This window comes from Salvia hispanica, chromosome 2, assembly GCF_029641045.1.
Source record: "Salvia hispanica isolate PSC_SH4W2 chromosome 2, Shi_PSC_v1, whole genome shotgun sequence".
NCBI classification, from domain to species: domain Eukaryota; kingdom Viridiplantae; phylum Streptophyta; class Magnoliopsida; order Lamiales; family Lamiaceae; genus Salvia; species Salvia hispanica.
In genome coordinates this window covers 46,812,970-46,831,726 of record NC_142693.1, presented here as the reverse complement: position 1 = coordinate 46,831,726, position 18,757 = coordinate 46,812,970, and the positions used below count along the sequence as shown (strand labels likewise).

The following is an 18,757-nucleotide window of genomic DNA, read 5'->3' as shown; positions in this document are numbered from 1 at the left end:
GTATGGCTATGGACTTGAAACATTTCTTACAGGAGAAACAAATCCTCCTCCACAAATGATACCAGATCTGACAGAAGGATCAATGGTGATGAATCCAGCTTTCATAGCATGACAAAGACAAGATAGAAGAGTAGCTGGGTGGTTACTTTCTTTTCTCTCCGAGGGAGCTCTTACTCTCGTTGTTGGGCTCAGATCAGCAAGGGATATCTGGAGAGCCCTTGAAACCAATTTTGCTAGCCGATCTACTGCTAAAGTGATGCAATATAGGCAGCAATTGCTGAACTTGAAGAAAGATTCACTCACAATGAGTGAATACTTGAGAAAGATGAAGACTTATTTTGATCTTCTTGCCTCTGTTGGATGCATGATATCTGATGCAGAGCAAGTTTTGCACGTTCTGGGAGGCTTGGGTCAAGATTATGACCCAGCCGTTTGTGCAATCACTTCAAGAACAGACCCATGGAGTCTTGGAGATGTCAGTTCATTTCTACTAAGTTTTGAGTCTAGGATGGAGACAACTAGGGCCCATGTCACCAACACTGAAGGTTCACAACCTGTTCTTAATTTGGTGCAACAATCTGGCCAGAAAAGAGATGCACCTCCACACATCAACAAATTTGATTTTGGAGGAGGCAAGGGAGGTTCAAGAAATCAAAGAGGTGGGAGAGGTGGAAGAAGTTTTGGAAGAGGTGGTAACAAGATTGTTTGCCAGCTATGTGAAAAACCAGGGCACTCGGCTGCAAAGTGCTGGCATAGGTTTGAACAAAACTTTACTCCACCACAAGTTCAATTCAGAGGCACTACACCACCACAGCAGCAAGGCTACTTCAACCCCTCAGCTCACCTTGTGCAGTCAGTACCTAGATCTCCATCAAGCTCATTTTCTCTCGGGAATCCATCAGAGTTCAACTATGAGTCTATGCCTCTACCAGCTGGTATCCAGATTCTGGAGCCACCCACCATGTATCAAATGATTTGAGCAATCTCAATATCAGCTCAGAATACAATGGAGGTAAAAGCATGGTTCTTGGAAATGAATCTTCTGTTTCTATTGCAAATGTTGGTGAATCTGTTATTAATCCTCATTCTGCTAATCTTTCCAGAAAACTCTCACTCAAAAACCTCTTACATGTTCCTCGTATTACCAAGAACCTTCTTAGTGTTTCAAAGTTTGCTAAGGATAATTCAGTGTTTTTTGAATTCCACCATAACTTCTGCTTTGTTAAGGATTTGGGCACCAGGGAAATCGTACTCAAGGGAACCCTTGACAAGGGCTTGTATCACTTCCTAGTTGACCATTCACCAATCAAGAGAAGCTGTAGCTCCAAGTGTTCTTCCAGCCAAGAAATCCCAGTTGTTCACTCCCTCAGCATGGATAACTCTAGTTCTAGCAGTAGTTCAAATCATAATCCTTGTCTAGATATAGTCTTGTGGCATAGTAGACTAGGACATCCTGCTCTAGACATTGTTAAACTTGCCTTGAACAATTGTAAAATTCCTTTTTCTTCAATGAAAGATCATTCTCTCTGCCATCCATGTTGTGTCTCTAAAGCTCACAAACTACCTTATTCATTGTCAGAATCTGTTGTTAACTCACCCCTTGAGTTAGTTCATAGTGACTTATGGGGTCCATCCCCTGTTACATCCAGAAATGGATTCAGATATTATGTGTCATTTGTGGATCATTTCTCAAGATTCACATGGATATATCTCTTAAAACATAAGAGTGATGTCTGTGTTGTTTTTAAACAATTCAAAACAATGAGTGAGAACCTCTTCAATTCAAAAATCAAAATCTTTCAATCTGATTAGGGAGGTGAGTTTCAGAGTTTGTCTTCTTTTCTGAAAGAGAGTGAAATTGTTCATAGAATCTCTTGCCCCTACACACCACAACAGAATGGCCTTGCTAAGAGAAAGCATAGGCATATTGTTGAGACTGGTCTCACCCTCTTAGCTCAATCCTTTCTGCCTCACAAATTCTGGGACGATGCATTTGTCACAGCAGTGTATCTGATAAACTGCATGCCATCAAAAGTCATCAAAAACCTATCTCCATATGAAAAATTGTACTCTAAAAAACCTGATTACTCAACTCTCAAGGTTTTTGGATGCCTCTGTTACCCTTTAACTAGACCTTACAATAAGCACAAACTAGCCTTTAGGTCAGTCAAAGCCATTTTCTTGGGATATAGTTCTTCACACAAGGGATATAAAGCTCTTATTCCTGGTGGGAAAGTGATTGTTACAAGAGACATTATCTTTGATGAACTCACTTTTCCATACCAATCAACCTCTACTGTCAAGTCTCAGCAAAATTCAGATTTTGTCAAAGAACTAATTTCATCTTCTTCTCCCACTGTTCTCATTCCCAATAGTCCATCTCCATCTCCAGCTCCACTTTTTCCTCCTCATAATAGTCCACCCTCATCTCCTGCTACTCCACAACATTCAGCTCAGATTCCATCAGATATTAATTGTGATTCCTCTGACTCTAATCATTCTTCTTCCTCAAGCACTAACTCTTCAACCTTACCTGTTATCCATGATCCCCAGCCTATCCCACCTGCTCAAATTACTCAGTCTACCCATCATATGACTACCAGATCCAAGATTGGTGTTTTTAAACCAAGGATTTTTTCCTTAACCATTTCACCATATCTCATTCCAAAATCTGCTTTAGAAGCCTTACTCATACCCATCTGGAAAGCTGCTATGTTAACTGAGTTTATTGCTCTACTCAAGAATAGAACTTGGATTTTGACAACTCTTCCACCGGGTAAAAACCTCATAGGCTGCACTTGGGTTTTTAAACTCAAATTTCATCTTTCTGGAGCCATTGCTAGACACAAGGCAAGGCTTGTAGCTCAAGGTTTTGCTCAACAACCGGGTTTTGACTTCAATGAGACCTTCAGTCCAGTTGTTAAACCAACGACCATAAGGCTTATACTCAATCTGGCAGTTTCTTCTGGTTGGGCAGTCACTCATTTAGATGTCAATAATGCCTTCCTAAATGGTAATCTGCATGAAGATATTTACATGAAACAACCTTTGGGATTTGAGCAAGGTGGTCCTCACCTAGTCTGTAAACTGAACAAAGCCATATATGGCCTCAAACAAGCTTCAAGGGCATGGTTTTTCACTATATATTCTGTGCTTATTTCTCTTGGATTTTCTCAGTCTAGAGCAGATGCCTCTATGTTCTTCAGGAAGAGAGGAGATGAAGTCATATACCTTCTTATTTATGTAGATGATATGCTAATCACGGGCAACTCTCCTATCTCTATTCAGAAGGTTATCTCTGACTTGAATACCCATTTTTCTTTAAAAGATCTTGGGGAGGTGAACTTGTTTCTAGGAGTTGAAGTAGTTAAGACTGCTGAAAATGGACTACATTTGTGTCAGTCCAATTACATCAAAGATCTTCTAAAGAAAGCAAACATGATAGGTGCTAAAGGTTGCCCAACTCCCATGGTTTCAAGCTGTGAATTGAGTAAGAACGTTGGTGAACCTATGACTGATGTTAAGTTGTATAGAAGCATTGTGGGGGCATTACAATATGCAACAATTACTCGACCTGATATAAATTTTGCGGTTAACAAGGTTAGCCAGTATATGTCTTCACCATTAGACACACACTGGAGAGCAGTCAAAAGAATTTTGAGGTATCTATCAGGGACTTTGGATTTTGGAGTTCAAATTCAGAGATCGCGTGGAGGTATTTCTGCCTTTTCAGACTCTGATTGGGCAGCTGATTTGGATGATAGAAGATCAACAACAGGGCTTTGCACATACTTTGGAAGAAACTTGATCTCTTGGTGTGTGAAGAAGCAAACCGTCGTGGCAAGATCCAGCACTGAAGCGGAGTACAGGAGTCTTGCTCAAGCTGCTTCCGAAGTGTCTTGGTTGAGTTCTTTACTTGGTGAATTGAATATTCAGAAGAGAGAAAGTCCTGTGATTTGGGTTGATAACATGAGTGCAATAGCTTTGGCCTCGAATCCTGTCTTGCACGCAAGAACCAAGCATATAGAGCTCGACATACACTTTGTTCGGGATAAAGTCTTGGCAAAGGAGATTGAATTAAGACATGTGCCAAAAAAGGATCAGATTGCCGATATCTTCACCAAACCTCTTAGTCAACAATCATTCGCGAAACTAAGAGAAAGACTTGGGCTGGTTTCCTTAGCCTCACTCAGATTGAAGGGGCGTGTTAGAGAACTTGTTGAAGAGATAAATGTTCAAGACAAAATTGCATTCAACAATGAAGTAAAGAGAGAACAGTGTATGCAATCCCAGCCAAAGGAAAGTACTGCCACAGAGACAACGGCTATGCCAAGGGACCACCAACGTACTTGAAGAGACGTGTTGATCAAAGGAGCACCGAAGAAAGTAATGTAGCAGGTTCAGATTCAGATTCAGTTATGATTAACTTGTTAAGTGTGAGATTACATTGTAGTACATAGATTAAGAGCTAGTTCTAGATGGTTCTCAGTTATGCTATATATATATATGTAACATTCTCAATATTTGAACTTAATGCAGCTACAACATCTTTCCATATTTTCTATTTCCAGCATATGTCTGCTTTTGCTTTCTTCAGCATGAATATCAATGTATGTTTTCATCCAGAACCTGCAAAAAAATTTAAAGGCTTTAAAAACGAAATTCAAGATAAAAATAACCAAAAACTTAATAAAAAATTGTCAAAACATTCAAAACAAATTGTCTTAAAACAAAGTAATGATACGAGTGCTCATTTAAAGTCATGAACTTGACTTCATTATTCTCGAGGAGGAGGGAAACGAGCACTAAGGTCCTCGAAGGCGCCGATGAGGTAGGTGATGTCCGCCCTCATGGTTTGACGCTCCTCTTGAGCCTCTGTGGCCATTTGGCGAAGCTCGGCAAGTGTTTGTCGTTGATGAAAGTCCTCGAGCCTTTGAGCCTCCCAAAAGTTCGTCTCGGCCGCCCGCCAATCGCCTTGGGCCTCCCAACCTTGTTGGTTGAAGTTGTTCACCTGCTGCTGCTCCGCCCAACGATTGTCCCAAGTGTTGGACATGTTTTGACAATCGGAGAACACCTCTCCTACTTGGGCGGAAGTACTGGCTTGGAACTCCTCTTGTGGATCCGGTCGGCCTCGGCTGCGGTTCCTCCTATTGCGGCGGCGGTGGCCTTCTACTTCATCCTCCTCATCCTCTTCCGTCGAGGCGGCGGTGGTACCCCACTTCCTTGACCATACGAATGCTCTCCACCCTCGACATATTCATCAATGGCGGCGTAGGTGGAATCAACTCCCGGTTCGAAGTTGGGGACGCGCAACGTATGTTTCGCCTCCTAAACTCCCCTGCGATGGGGTTAGCTTCAATTGCACTCTGGTGGGCGTCGGTGCCGAGCCTCCAATTGGCCTTGTTGTCCCACGTATCAACCTTGGTCAATTGTGTGAGTGGAACAGGAAAGTGATCCTGCGCCGACTGTAGGAAGAATGCTTGGCCACTTGAGTCGGTCTTCAAAAGACCTACTGCAAAAAAAGGACCTCATAGGTGATGAACATCTCACCCATATCCGGAGTGAAGTCCACCGTCGGGATGCCAACATACTCGGCAATTGCCGTGATCGGACCGCAACAAATAGGGCTCCTGTCCTTTTTGGAGATGCGGTCGACTTAGATGGTGAAGAGGATTCCAAAGTTGATCCCCTTCTTATTGAGCAAGCTCCAAATCACGTCCATCTCGATTTGGGAGACACTCCCACCATCAATCCGGGCAAACATTAGCTGCGTCATCGACCGGTGGAGGTATCGAAGGACGGGGTTGCGGATGGAAGAAGACTTGGCGTAGGCTGTTATAAAGTCCTCCCCTTCGATGGTCATAGCTCTCCACATGTCGGAGTAGTCATACTCCACTTCCTCGCCGGGGTTGGGGTTGTGGCACTGGAACACCTCACACAAATCCGCCATCATGAATATGTGGTTGTGGTTGCCGAGGCGGAAGTCAATGGACTCGGGGATGCGGGTGCGGCGGTCCTTGTTGACCTTAAGCGTACTTAGAAACTCAAGAGTGAGTCTCCGGTATGATGGCCACTTCCCACGAAACATATGGCCGAGGCCATTCCCCTCACTGAGGTCGCACAACGCCCAAAATTCCTCTATAATACCAAAAGTGGCGAGGGGAAGATCATGTGGGTATCTTGAAGGCATGGTGTCTCTCGCCGAGACTTTCTTCGACATTGCCTTGTGTGCTTCCAACGGAAGGCTAATGCCATAGCTCTTCGCGTTTTCGGGCTTTCCTCTTGTTGTCATGGTCCTACAAAAAAACATCAAGCTCATAAAAAGAGCATCAACAAATGACAAGCAAGGGTTCCCCCCAAACTTGCAATCAACCAACCAATAATCAACAAAATAGACCATGGTGTGCAAGCTTATATCTAGCATGTGTTCTAGTGTGGTTCATAAAGACTTATCTAACAAAATTAACACAAAAGAACACCCATAATCTATCCCCCAACGTGAATTAATCCCCCATGCAGAGACGCAACATTATAGGAAACGAAACCAACAATCTCAATCAATTACTCATGTATTGAAATTCATGGAAATAATAATAGCATCACAATGCTATGAACATTTTTGCAAAGTATAACAACAAATATCAAGGAGGGATTTCACTATCAAAACACACAATTCATCACCTAATTTACAAATATAGCCAATGAAATCATAAAACAACAACATCAAACTCACCCCCCATGATAAAACAAACTTCTCAACCGAACAAATCTTCAAATAAAGCAAAATCCATGGAAGAATTTAAGCATAAGCTCAGAAATTGAAGTTAGGATTCATACCTTGATTTTGGAGTGATTTGAACGATGGAAGCCCAAAAATTGAGATGCAATGGATGAACTTGAGTGAGGGTGTGTGGAATTGTTGAATATTTTGAGTGGAGGTCGTGTGCAAGAGAGAATGGAGAGAAAAGATGAAGAAAAGAGAAAGAAAAACTAACTCTTATAGCAGTTTTCGCGTCATTGCCTCTCTCGCGCAGCGACCGCTCCGGCCCGCCCTAGGGCCCGGTCCTGTTCCTGCACACGTGTCAAACTGGCAGTGACCGCTGTGGATTATGCAGCGGTCGCCGTTTATATATATATATATATATATATATATATATTTTACTACGAGAATTACAAAAATTAAGAGAAAAATAAAAGAAAATAAAATATTGGGTTGCCTCCCAACAAGCGCCTTTGTTTTAGAGTCGTTGGCTCGACTTGAAGTTTCCCAACTAGCTAGGCGGGTCGATGACCCTTGTGCTAAAAACTGCGAATTGTATCAATTTCATGACCATCTTTCTCCACAATTTATACTTTCTCTTCGCGGTCTTGATCACGTAGACTTCGGGATCATCATGTGACGGATTCTTCTTCTTTTTCTTCTTCTTCTTCTTCTTCTTCTTCTTCTTCTTCTTCTTCTTCTTCATCATCATCTTCTTCTTCTTCTTCTTCTTCTTCTTCTTCTTCTTCTCGTACTCCATCTTGGCCCTTTGTGCCTCCTCGTACTTGAACATCTCACTCTCGATTTTGTAGGTAGACTTGCTAGCATTGTCGCTAAGCGTGATTTCGTCCGAGGATTAGTGGCACATTTTTATCAACCTTCATATCAAGTATAATGAAATCAGTGGGAAAGATGGAATCATCGACTTTTACCAATACGTCCTCGATCATGCCCACCGCCTTGATTGCGGAGTTATCGGCCAACCTAATTGTGCAGTCTGCCTTCATAAGTGGCCCTATGTTGAGCTTCTCGTAGTACATTAGTGGCATAATGTTGATATTAGCCCCAAGATTGCAGAGTGCCTTGTCCACTTTTCCTTGGCCAATCGAACACCTAATGATGAACTGGTCGGGATCCCTCTGTTTCACTGCTTTCTCCCGTTGAATTATTTCACTGCAATGAAGAGGCAACTTGAGATCGGCCTTCGTAGGCTTCTTCTTTCGCATCATGGCCTCCCTAAGTAGTTTTGCATACCTAGGTATTTCCTGCAATGATTCAACGACAGGTATGTTAATGTGAACTTTGCAGAACATATTTAGGAAGTGCCTAAATTGCTCTTCAAGCTTAAACTTCCTCTTTGGCTAAAATGGGAGCACAATCCATTATGGCGCATGAGAGCATCCTTGGGCGCAGGTGCCTCTGCCGGCTCCGCAGCGGTCCACTGGGCGTCTGGCAGACTCCGGTTTGCGCCCCAGAGCTGCTTTCTTCCCCCCATTTTCCGCTTCGCGACCCACTTTTTGTTGATGTCCGCTACTCGCGCTGCTGCCTTCTTGTCCTCCTCAATCTTTTGTTGGACTTGATCCATCTGCGTCTTGATTGAGGTGACGACAGTTGTAAGCGTGGTAATTCACATATTCCCTCCAAAAAGGATAAAATTTTCTTTTCACCAAACTGTCACTTTAGATCAGTAAAATAAACAAAAAGAGTTTCACAAAAGATTTTTAAATAAGGAAGATATATTAACTTAAAAAAAAAATATAGAGTAAATACGTATAAAAATATATTTACAGATAAGAACTAATTAAAATAAGTATTTTTAATATTATAAACAACAAAAAAAAATATTTGTACAATTGTACTTCTCTCAACCCACTCTCAATAAAACATTTCATGTTTTAGTAGATGTGTTTTAATATTTGATATGAGTGTAGTATAAAATAAAAGAAATAACAAAAGAGGAGATGTGTGGATGAAATAGAATAAGATATACAAATAAAGAAAAATATAATACTACTATTTACAAAAGAATAAAAAAAAGCAAACTATTTGAACGAATAAATAGTTCACCAGTTTCGATTAACTAAATCAACTCAATTATAACTATGTGTACTTCACGGCTCATGACTCTAAATATAACAACATACAGTTTGTCCATGACAAAACACTAACTTATTTAAAAATATTTACACGATGTCTTCAATTTCAATTCGTTAAGTTTCATTATCATCGATAGAGCTTCACATTTTCCCTCCAAAAAGGATAAAATTGTCTTTTCACCAAACTGACACTTTAGATTAGTAAAATAAACAAAAAGAGCTTCACAAAATATTTTTAAATAAGGAAGATATATTAACTTAAAATAAAAAATATAGAGTAAATACGTATAAAAATATATTTACAGATAAGAACTAATTAAAATAAGTATTTTTAATATTATAAACAACAACAAAAAATATTTGTACAATTGTACTTCTCTCAACCCACTCTCAATAAAACATTTCATATTTTAGTAGATGTGTTTTAATATTTGATATGAGTGTAGTATAAAATAAAAGAAATAACGAAAGAGGAGATGTTTGGATGAAATAGAATAAGATATACAAATAAAGAAAAATATAATACTACTATTTACAAAAGAATAAAAAAAAGCAAACTATTTGAACGAATAAATAGTTCACCAGTTTCGATTAACTAAATCAACTCAATATGACTCTAAATATAACAACATACAGTTTGTCCATGACAAAACACTAACTTATTTAAAAATATTTACACGATGTCTTCAATTTCAATTCGTTAAGTTTCATTATCATCGATAGAATTTTTTATTCTGAATTAAAAAAATTCACAATCGTTCGAAAGATGGAATATTATTATCATCGACCCTTTTATACTCTTAATTACTATTCCTTCCGCTCCATAGTAGTGGAAATCAGAGTCAACTCAATTTTCACTATATGCTTTGAATTTAATTACTTAATATAAAAGATTTGAAAATTTCATTTCCCCTCTTGAGTCGAAGTAACATGAAATTTTATACGGAGTACACAATTAAAATAAAAAAAAAACATTAATTATATACTACTCCTATATGAACACAAATTATATGCTACATTAAAAGCCCAAAATTATAGCCCAATTAGACTACAATAACTAATACTATTCCATGAAACCCTAAAAGATGTGTCTCATTTCTCTCTCTCTCTTCCCCTTAATAGTACCACACTCCTTCCGCCCTGCTACGTGCCGCCGCCTCCCTCCCTCCGCTTGCCCGACGGCACAGTTCGCTGGCACGCCTTGCCTCGCCGTCCACCGCCTGATTCGCCGGCCACCTGCTTCATCCACACCCGCCACATTCATAACTCTCTCGGCCAGCAGCTGCCCGCCGCCCTCTCCTTTCCCCATCTCTCTTTCGCCGACCACTGTCGTAAACTTCGCCACCGCTGCCCGCCTCGCTGTCCACCACCCTAATTCGCCGACCACTTGCTTCATCCACACCCGCCACATTCATAACTCTCTCGGCCAGCAGCTGCCCACCGCCGCCCTCTCCTTTCCCCATCTCTCTTTCTCCTTCTCACCTTTCTCTCTCGTTATCACACCACAACCGCTGCTGCCTTCCGCCGCCGCTCCGGCGATGATTGGGGGTCTGCCTCGATGCACTCTTTCTCCTTCCTCTTTCTTCTTCTCACCCTCATCCCTCAATGTTTCATTTTGCAGATTAATATTGCTTAATAATTGTTCCAAATCTTGATTGGGAAGCTATCGTTTGATTGGACCAATTTTCTATCTAATGGTTGTCATTTTTCAAAATAACCAAAAGGATAAACAAAAAGAGCTTCACATTTTCCCTCCAAAAAGGATATAATTGTCTTTTCACCAACTGTCACTTTAGATTAGTAAGATTAAATCCTATAGGGGCTGCAAGAATTTGCTGTTAGAGTACGAAAGGTTGGGGTGAGGACGGTTCCCATTATAATTATTGTAATTACCGCCCCCTGATTAGGGTGATAATTGTTGTTGTTAAATGAAAGGTTAGGACCTCCTCCTTGTTGCACGTAGTTGACATTCTCAACGGGAGTGGCTTTAGCGTCGGGTTTGGTGACTGCGATAATGGAAGTCGGTGGTACCGGATCTTCTCTCCTCGATTTGTCCATCTGATTCACCCTAACCCTTAGCTCTGCCACTTTTCTCGCAAGGGAGTTTTCCTCATCTGTCTGTACTGCTGCAACTCTCCTTGACTGATGCCTCTCCTTTGACCACCTGCGGCTGTTAGTGGCAAATTCCTCTATCACTGCCATTGCATCTGCCCCGCTTTTCCTTAGGAATCCTCCGTTGGCCTCTGAATTCAACATGGCACAAATTTTCTCGTTAAAGCCATTATATAATATGTCTACCTGATGATCCACGGTAAAACCATGGTTGGGGCATTTTCGGAGGAGCCCTATGAAACGAGCTACGGCCTCAAAAAGAGGCTCGTCTGGGCATTGGATGAACTGGAAGATCTCGCTCTTCAGTTTCAATATGGTCCCTGGAAGGTAGTATATGTCGAGAAAAGCCGCCACTATGTCTTTCCACGTGGACACTTGCTCTGTAGGTAGACACTCAAACCATTCCTTAGCAGAATCTATAAGGGAAAAAGGAAAGAGGCGTACCCTAATGGCATTGTCGTTGACACCATTCAATTTGAACGTATTTGCAATCTCCACGAATCTCGATAGGATGGTGGTTTGCATCTTCCGTGGCCCTTCATGAAAAAGGATGTTGCTCACCCTTTGAATGAGGGGTATGCGCAGCTCAAAGTTGTTAGCGTCGATCCGAGGACCCTCGGGAAACGTAAGAACGTTCCAGTGGTTGAACATGTGCATAACAGGGAGTATCTCCTTGTTTTTCTTCTCCTGTGCCTCTCGAACGAGCTTTTCGTCCATCAAAAGTTTGACTTGGATCTGCAATTTCTCCAACTCGTTCATGTTGTCTTCCTCTGCCATTGCTAGTTGTCCCCATCTTATAATCATATGTGTCCTTTCAAGTTCGTGATCGATCGGCTCTAAGCTGTCATATCCAGAACGCGTTCGCATAAACTACCTGAAAGAGAGAAAAAAAAACAAAAAATTTTGTAAGCAATAAAATCCAAAGTAGTAAAATCGTTCTTAGTAAGATATCAATCACAAAGTGATATTATTCCCCGGCAACGGCGCCAAAAACTTGAAGCACTATTTATTAGCACTAAAAATACCTGCAAGTATACATGGTAGATCTAGTGTAGCTAAAGGTCAATACCGGGTTGTCGAACACGGGGAATAAGATCACTAATTGGCTATCTTCTACTAAGCTTCTTTTACTATTTGGAGAACCAGAGAATTTTGTGAAAACAATTGAATTAAAAACAGAAAACAGATGAATGCAACACAAACTAGAGATCGAATAAGTGATATAAGAGAATTCCATGGATGTGTGTTCACCACTATGGTTATACAAATTCCTTCTACAATATCCTAGCATAGTCTACACTTCGATAGGACGATTCACATAAGTTTCTGCCCATGCGGTACAAGCGTAGATTACTAACACTAGGGTTGTCAATCCTAGATTCGTAACTCCTAGAAGCTCCTAAGACCCTTGAAAAGTCATCACTCTCAATTAACAGTGTCATTTTAAGGGAAGCTAATTGTAGTGTCTATTAAGTGGACCTAACTCGCCAACCTCCTCTCACGATTATGTAGCAAGTTATAGCAAATAAGCATCGAATATGTCACTCAAGCATGCAGTATTACCGAACAACTTCTAAAGGAAGAAATGTTAAACCAAAAGAATGTTACTAACACATCCCTAGAATCCTATGAATTTAGTTACACATGATAGAATAATCTAAAAACATAGTTTGAAGGGAAAACAATGTAAACATAAGAACTAGAGTGATAAAACCCAAAGGTAGAATCTCGTAGCCTTGATCTTCACTTGACTTCATCTTCAACCTCTTGCACAGTGATGAACTCTCAAGTATTTTTGCTCTAGATTTATGAAGCAAAAAGTGTAAGAGGTGTCTCTGAATGAAGAGGTTTAATGGGGTATATATAGGGAGTAAGTCGAATCCTATGGAGGAAAGGAAAATTTTGGCTAAGCCTGGTAAAATCTGGAGAAAATCTGATTAAATTCGTGCGCCGCCTTCTCGCAGCGGACCGCTGCGCCTTGGCCAGCGGTCGCTGTGGATTTTCCGAAGCCTCTACAGATTTGGGTAGCGGTCACTGCACAACCTGCAGCGGTCGCTGCAAATTAGTCCAATGGCTACGAGATTCTCTCGAGCGGTTGCTGCACATGCCCCAGCGGTCGCTATGCGTCTTCAGACTTTTCAGCACAACTTTTTCGGAGCAGACCGCTTCAAGCATAGCGGTCACTGCGACACACGTAGCGGGCCGTTGGGCGTCTTGAATGCTCCAGAATTCCATCTTCGACTTTTTCCTATCTTTTTGACTAAAATATGCACAATTCTCACAAAACATGTCAAAATACCAAAATAGATAAAATATATGAAATATAGACATGAATCGCGGTTTAGACACTAAAAACATACCAATTAAGGGCCCTAAAATAGTGCAAAATCCGAGCGTATCAACGAGCTCGGCTAGCTGATCACCAATCCACTATATATTGCACGGCAAGCGATCGGCTAGTCGATTTTTATCTTTTATTTTTATTTTTCTAAACTACACTTTTCTCATATCATTTTGTTTCAATGTTTTTTTCTCCAATTCATGTCATTGTTTTTGGTGTTTTTTTCTTGGGAGGGCTAGAGCTCTATTTCTGTAGCATTGGCTAAACTATGGGAAGGGCATGATGATGTGGCAAAAGGAGTTTTTGACTAGGCTATTGCTAGAGCAATCTTATTGTGCATGCTCTTAGAATGGGACGGAAGGAGTAACATTTAAGATCACTTTCAAAATGTACTATGAAATACCAAATTTTGATCAAAATCATGATTTGTTGACATTATTTTTTTAAAAATTTTGGAAAGCGATAAATTTAACTCGGGATCAATAACCCTTCCTAATAAACTGAAGGGACTGGCAGCGGAAACGTGCGTTAAATTCAATTCAAATAAATAAGATAATCAAGATCTATTTAGTCGATTATTTAGACAAATTTTATTCGCGCAATTATCACATGTATCAGGCTCACAACTCAAATAAATCATGCTTTAAATTAACTAAAACCTAAAACATGCTTTTCTACGGTTTAGCTATTTTACCTTGGTAATTCTCCAAAAAAACCAAAAAAAGCTAGCGCCTTCTCCACGTGAAGATCTTTAGTACTAAACCACGGATCTTTTATCTGGTTCCCGGACTGTAAACTGATATCAGGGTGGGCTGATCTCACCAGTATACTAGGACTTAAATAAAAGAGACGGAAAACCTATCTCACGAAGGAGAGAAAATTGCCCCTTTTCTATGTAGAGAGGGCGACAAAAATTATGTAGTGTAACAACGTATTTTTTTGTCTCCTTTATTCTCCTATTTATATTAAGTCACATATTGGGCCCAGACAGGGATCTATGGAAGGTTGAACCCCAATTTTATACAAGCTTTTAATTGGAATATTACGAGCAGCCACTACAGAAGTAATATTGCACCCCCCATCCTAATCCGAAATTATAAGTAACCGGGTTTCCATTGCTTGTCATTTATTTCCCGCGCTTAAGATAGAAACATCCATTAATTAATTATTGTCTGCTATAGACTTAATTAATTAATCTCTTATTAATTCCAAGAGTGGACTCATCAAGAAATTCTTATTTATTATTCATAGAGTAATCAAACTCCAACTACCTAGGTTCCGAATAATAAAACCTTATTTCAAGCTCCTCTTGAGGATGTTATCAAACGAGACTCGGAAAAGCTTAGAAATAATCAGACTGACATTGCAACCTTTCACGATAGGTAGTCTAAGCCTATCTAGGTTGTGAAATACTTCTTTTTCTTTGTTCAGAACTGACCGTGTTACCTTAAAGTGGACGTCGCCCACAACCGGTGTACTAAAACAAAGACTTAAACTTTGTTAAGTTACTTATACATTTAAACATGTAATAAACATCCATTAAATGTAAAACATAACAACATTATGACAAAAATAATCTGTTTTATTCCTTGGAAATTAAAATAAGAGTTTTAACAGTATTCAATCACTCGAAAGGTGATTTCTAGTATACAAACTCTAACATAAACATTATCTCTATTTCACTTGAAGTGGCTGATGCACTATTTATTAGCACTAAAAATAGCTGCAAGCATACAGAGTAGATCTAGTATAGCTAAAGGTTAGTACTTTGATATCGAATACATGGAATAAGATTGCAACTGGCTATCATATACTGAGTGTCATATACTATTAATAGATATAGAGGTTTTGGTTTGATTTATTAAACTAGATAGAAATAAATAAATAAATAACAAAAAGAAATAAGAACAAATAATACAAAGCAGGCGAAAGAATGTAGAATTTTAGGATCCAAAAACATAGTCACGAGCTATTCTCCAAAGTCCAATCGACTTCCTTAAATTACGGTCTCTAGAGTTATTAAGTCGGTCACTATATTAGATTAAACTCCCCACCCCCCTCCCCTCCCCGAGGTGAGAAATCCGAAGATTAGATACTAAAACCAAAGTCCCCTTTAAATATCTGAATCTAACTCTCAAAATATTATTAAGACCAAAAGACCTCACGTAAAACCTCAATTCTCCCGAGTTCTATTAAATTAGAGTGTGAATTATCCATTTTCGAAGTCAATTATTTCATCTCCCGAGTACTCTAATAAACTCTAACATGTATTCAAGAGGTAGCTAATCAATTGAATATAGAAGGCACAAGGATAAATCAAATAACTACAAGAGCTAACAAGGACAAAACAATTGAATATTGATGAGGCCCGTTTCATGCATGTGTTTTATAGCAAAACCGTACTGAAATCAGCAAACTAACGACCCTTTTTGAGCCAGGTGTGTGTAGATTTCACCTGAAATCGAAGATCACATCATTCCAGAGGGCGAAAGCAAAAGTTCGAAAAAGAAGAGAAAAGAGGCGGCTTTTGAGCTGATCAAGTCATATTCCAACCGGAGCCAGCCAACCTTGCGCTGGAGAGAAGATCATGAATCCACTCTAAGGTGTGGAGGGCAAAAGCGTCATTTCAAGGGGGTGGTACCCTAGGGATCAGAGCCCTACGCCTCCCTATATAAAGGAGCCTTGCACACTAAAAGAAACGAGTTCCCCCACTTTTCATTTCTTGCTTAGTAGTTTAGGGAGGTTCTCTTTAGAGTAGGTAGGATTTCTAACTCTCTTCCAGATCTGAAATCAAAGTTCTCTTCAATTCCAAGCTTTTCAATCTCTCGTAGACACTTGGTTCAGTCTAGAGTAGCTGGTAGTTAGCAGTTTTCCTTACTTTCATCGCACAATTTACGGTTCTGTTTTATTACTCCACTTCGAGAAGGGGTGATGAAACAATTTCCTGCTTCCTTAGTGTAGTTTTGTTTTCTTTTCATGTAATCGACGCTCTTTCCTGCCTTGTTTAGTTTAAATTGAAGTTTCCGTTTTCGTTTCTCTAGCTTCGTGCTTGTTTTATGTCTTAATCTTTAGATCCGCTTTCTCTCGCATGCTTTCTTTTGAGTCTTAGCTTAGATCAGCGTGCTTTCCTTTCGTTTCAGATCTACGTGCTTTCCTTTCGTTTCTGCATGCTTAGATCGTAGAAGTAATTTTAAGTTTTATGTGTTTTATTTTGTTTCGTCTTCTTCATTTTTTCAGATATGTTGCTGCTCTGTTTTCTTTACACTGATCTGTTGAGTAAGACGATTTTGTTAAAGTTATTTTGCTTTTCGTACTGTTTTGCAGAGGGACTGACAATCCCGTTTATTCTGTTTCTTTTTATAGTAATGTTTTCTGAGTTGATCAGTTAGGTGGTTTAGTTGTTCAATTTAGATTGGTTCTTTTCTTTTCCGCACCAGTAGATACTTAACCCACCCCAAAGTAAAGCGTGGCAGCATCCAAGCCCCAAGCCGTATCACAGAAACAATTCGAAACGCATCATCTCTGTGGGATCGATCCTTACTTCACTATACTTATCAAATAGTATTAGTGGGTTAAGGTTTTTGATGATGTCGCATCCCTTTCATCCTCTCATTTCCTCTCACTCAAGTCGGAGTTACTCAGCTTGATCAGCCTGAGCTGGTACCAGATCCACTCACCCGCATTTTTGTAGGTGAAACAGGCAGAAGTAGGCTGGCCTGATCAGGTCGAACGCCCAACTTGAGCAGTTCGCGACGACACATACCAGCTTTAAAGAGGAAGGAGACGAGAGCAAAGGGGCGAAAATGCGGCACATCAAATAACTTCCCCAAAAATTACACAAAAGATGTTTACTACTCATAGACAAATAAAAACAACAAATAAAAGTACGAGACTTGAAAGAAATTCATAAAACCCAAGGTTGAGCTTCAATCTTCGGACTTCTCTTGCCTTGATCTGAAGAGCTCCGCTCCAATGGAAGATAGATGAATTATGTGTAGAATGTGGGATGGAAGAATGCGTAGAGAGGGAGAAGGATTTGGGGCTCTGAGATCAAGGTTACAAATTAGGTTGCGTGTTATTTATAGGCTAGAAAAAAAAAGTTAAGATATGGTAAAAATTCTCCTCCAAGTAATAGAAAATATAAAAATTTTGATTCCACAATTAATAAGAGAGATTTGGGCAATAATTTCTTCCTTCCTTGAATTTCCATCAACTTTGACTGCATTGCACAATATTCATAGAATAGTCAAAACTTTCTCCACAGAACTTCGATTGAGACGTTCAAGGTAACCGCGTGAAGCTCTTTCGAAGAGTAAGAGAATGATATGCATTAATCACTGATTGACTCCAAAACCGCTAGGAAAATCGGCTTGAACTGAGGCAGATGTACCTTGGCCCTTTGTGCACCTTTTTCTATCTTTTTCTATCATTTATAAACAAACACGTCAAAAAAATACCAAATGTATAACATATGCAATTCAAGAACATAATTTTCATGATGTACATTTAAAATGAGTCAAATCTAGTCCTTAAAACATGCAAAATCCGTGTTTTTTAGTGGCATATTTTGATGCGGTTTACAGCAAAAAACTTAATGACTAATTGAAACCCTAAATATGCATACCACGAAGAGTCAGAGAGAATTGGATACCTTGATGATTCTCCAAATAATCAAAGATGATTTGCTCCTTCTCCACGTCATGTTCTTCAATACTAGATCACGGACTGTATCACAAACTTGTATCTTGATATTAGAGTGGGTAGGCTTATCAAAAAATATAGGTCTTGAATGGAGAAGAGATAGACTACACTAAGTGGGAAGGGAATTTCGATCCTATGTGTAGAGGGGAACAAAAGTTGCAAAAAAATATATCTTTGTTCCTCATCTATTCACCTATTTATAAGTTCTGTATTGAGTTAGTTTTAGGGATCTATGGAGGTTTGGATTTAGGCCACACCTATTTAACTTTAAATAATTAAATTGAGCCCCAATTTAATCCAGACCAAAATAGAATATTATTACCAACCACTATAGTCCAATAATATTGACTACCCTTCCAAATCCAAAATTATAAGTAATCTGAGCTTCATCTTTGAACTAATTATTTTCCGTGTTTAAGATATAAATGTTCATCAATTAATTGAAGTCGGCTATTGACTTAATTAATTAATATCTTATTTATTCTAAGAGTGGACTTAACTAGAAATTCTTATTTATTATTCATGAAATAAATTCCAATTAGGTTGTGAAATATACGGACTGACACTTCAATCCTTCGTGATAGATAGTCAAGGCCTATCTTGGTTGTGGAATACACCCTCGTCCCAAGATAGTTGAAACATTTCATTTGGGATCGAGATTTAAGAAATCTATACTCCCTCCGTCCCACTTTAGGAGTCCCAGTTAACCATTTTTGGGTGTCCCATTTTTGGAGTCCCGGTTGAAAT

At 39.6% G+C, this 18,757-nt stretch overlaps 2 protein-coding genes and 1 pseudogene across 2 annotated transcripts; 1 reads left to right on the top strand and 2 right to left on the bottom strand.

Moving 5' to 3' along the window:
* Positions 1-256: 256 nt before the first annotated feature.
* On the top strand, positions 257-979 carry LOC148932544 (uncharacterized). Its single transcript, XM_089065145.1, has one exon. It carries the CDS (start codon positions 257-259, stop codon positions 977-979), a length of 723 nt encoding a protein of 240 aa, XP_088921271.1.
* A 3,798-nt stretch (positions 980-4,777) lies between these two features.
* On the bottom strand, positions 4,778-5,554 carry LOC148932543 (uncharacterized; annotated as a pseudogene).
* A 2,039-nt stretch (positions 5,555-7,593) lies between these two features.
* Positions 7,594-11,745, bottom strand: LOC148932542 (uncharacterized). The gene is made up of 2 exons (XM_089065144.1): positions 10,750-11,745; positions 7,594-8,025 (listed from the first exon to the last, which is right to left on the bottom strand). Exons 1-2 carry the CDS (start codon positions 11,743-11,745, stop codon positions 7,594-7,596), a joined length of 1,428 nt encoding a protein of 475 aa, XP_088921270.1.
* Between the last annotated feature and the right edge of the window lie 7,012 nt (positions 11,746-18,757).

Bases quoted from the DNA above. Each gene is read 5' to 3' on its own strand.
- LOC148932544 (XM_089065145.1), top strand. From the start codon at position 257: ATGCAATATAGGCAGCAATTGCTGAACTTGAAGAAAGATTCACTCACA.
- LOC148932542 (XM_089065144.1), bottom strand. From the start codon at position 11,745: ATGGCAGAGGAAGACAACATGAACGAGTTGGAGAAATTGCAGATCCAA. The intron at 8,026-10,749 runs GTAATTACAATA...GAATCATTGCAG, and splicing joins ATCACCCTAATCAGGGGGCG to GAAATACCTAGGTATGCAAA.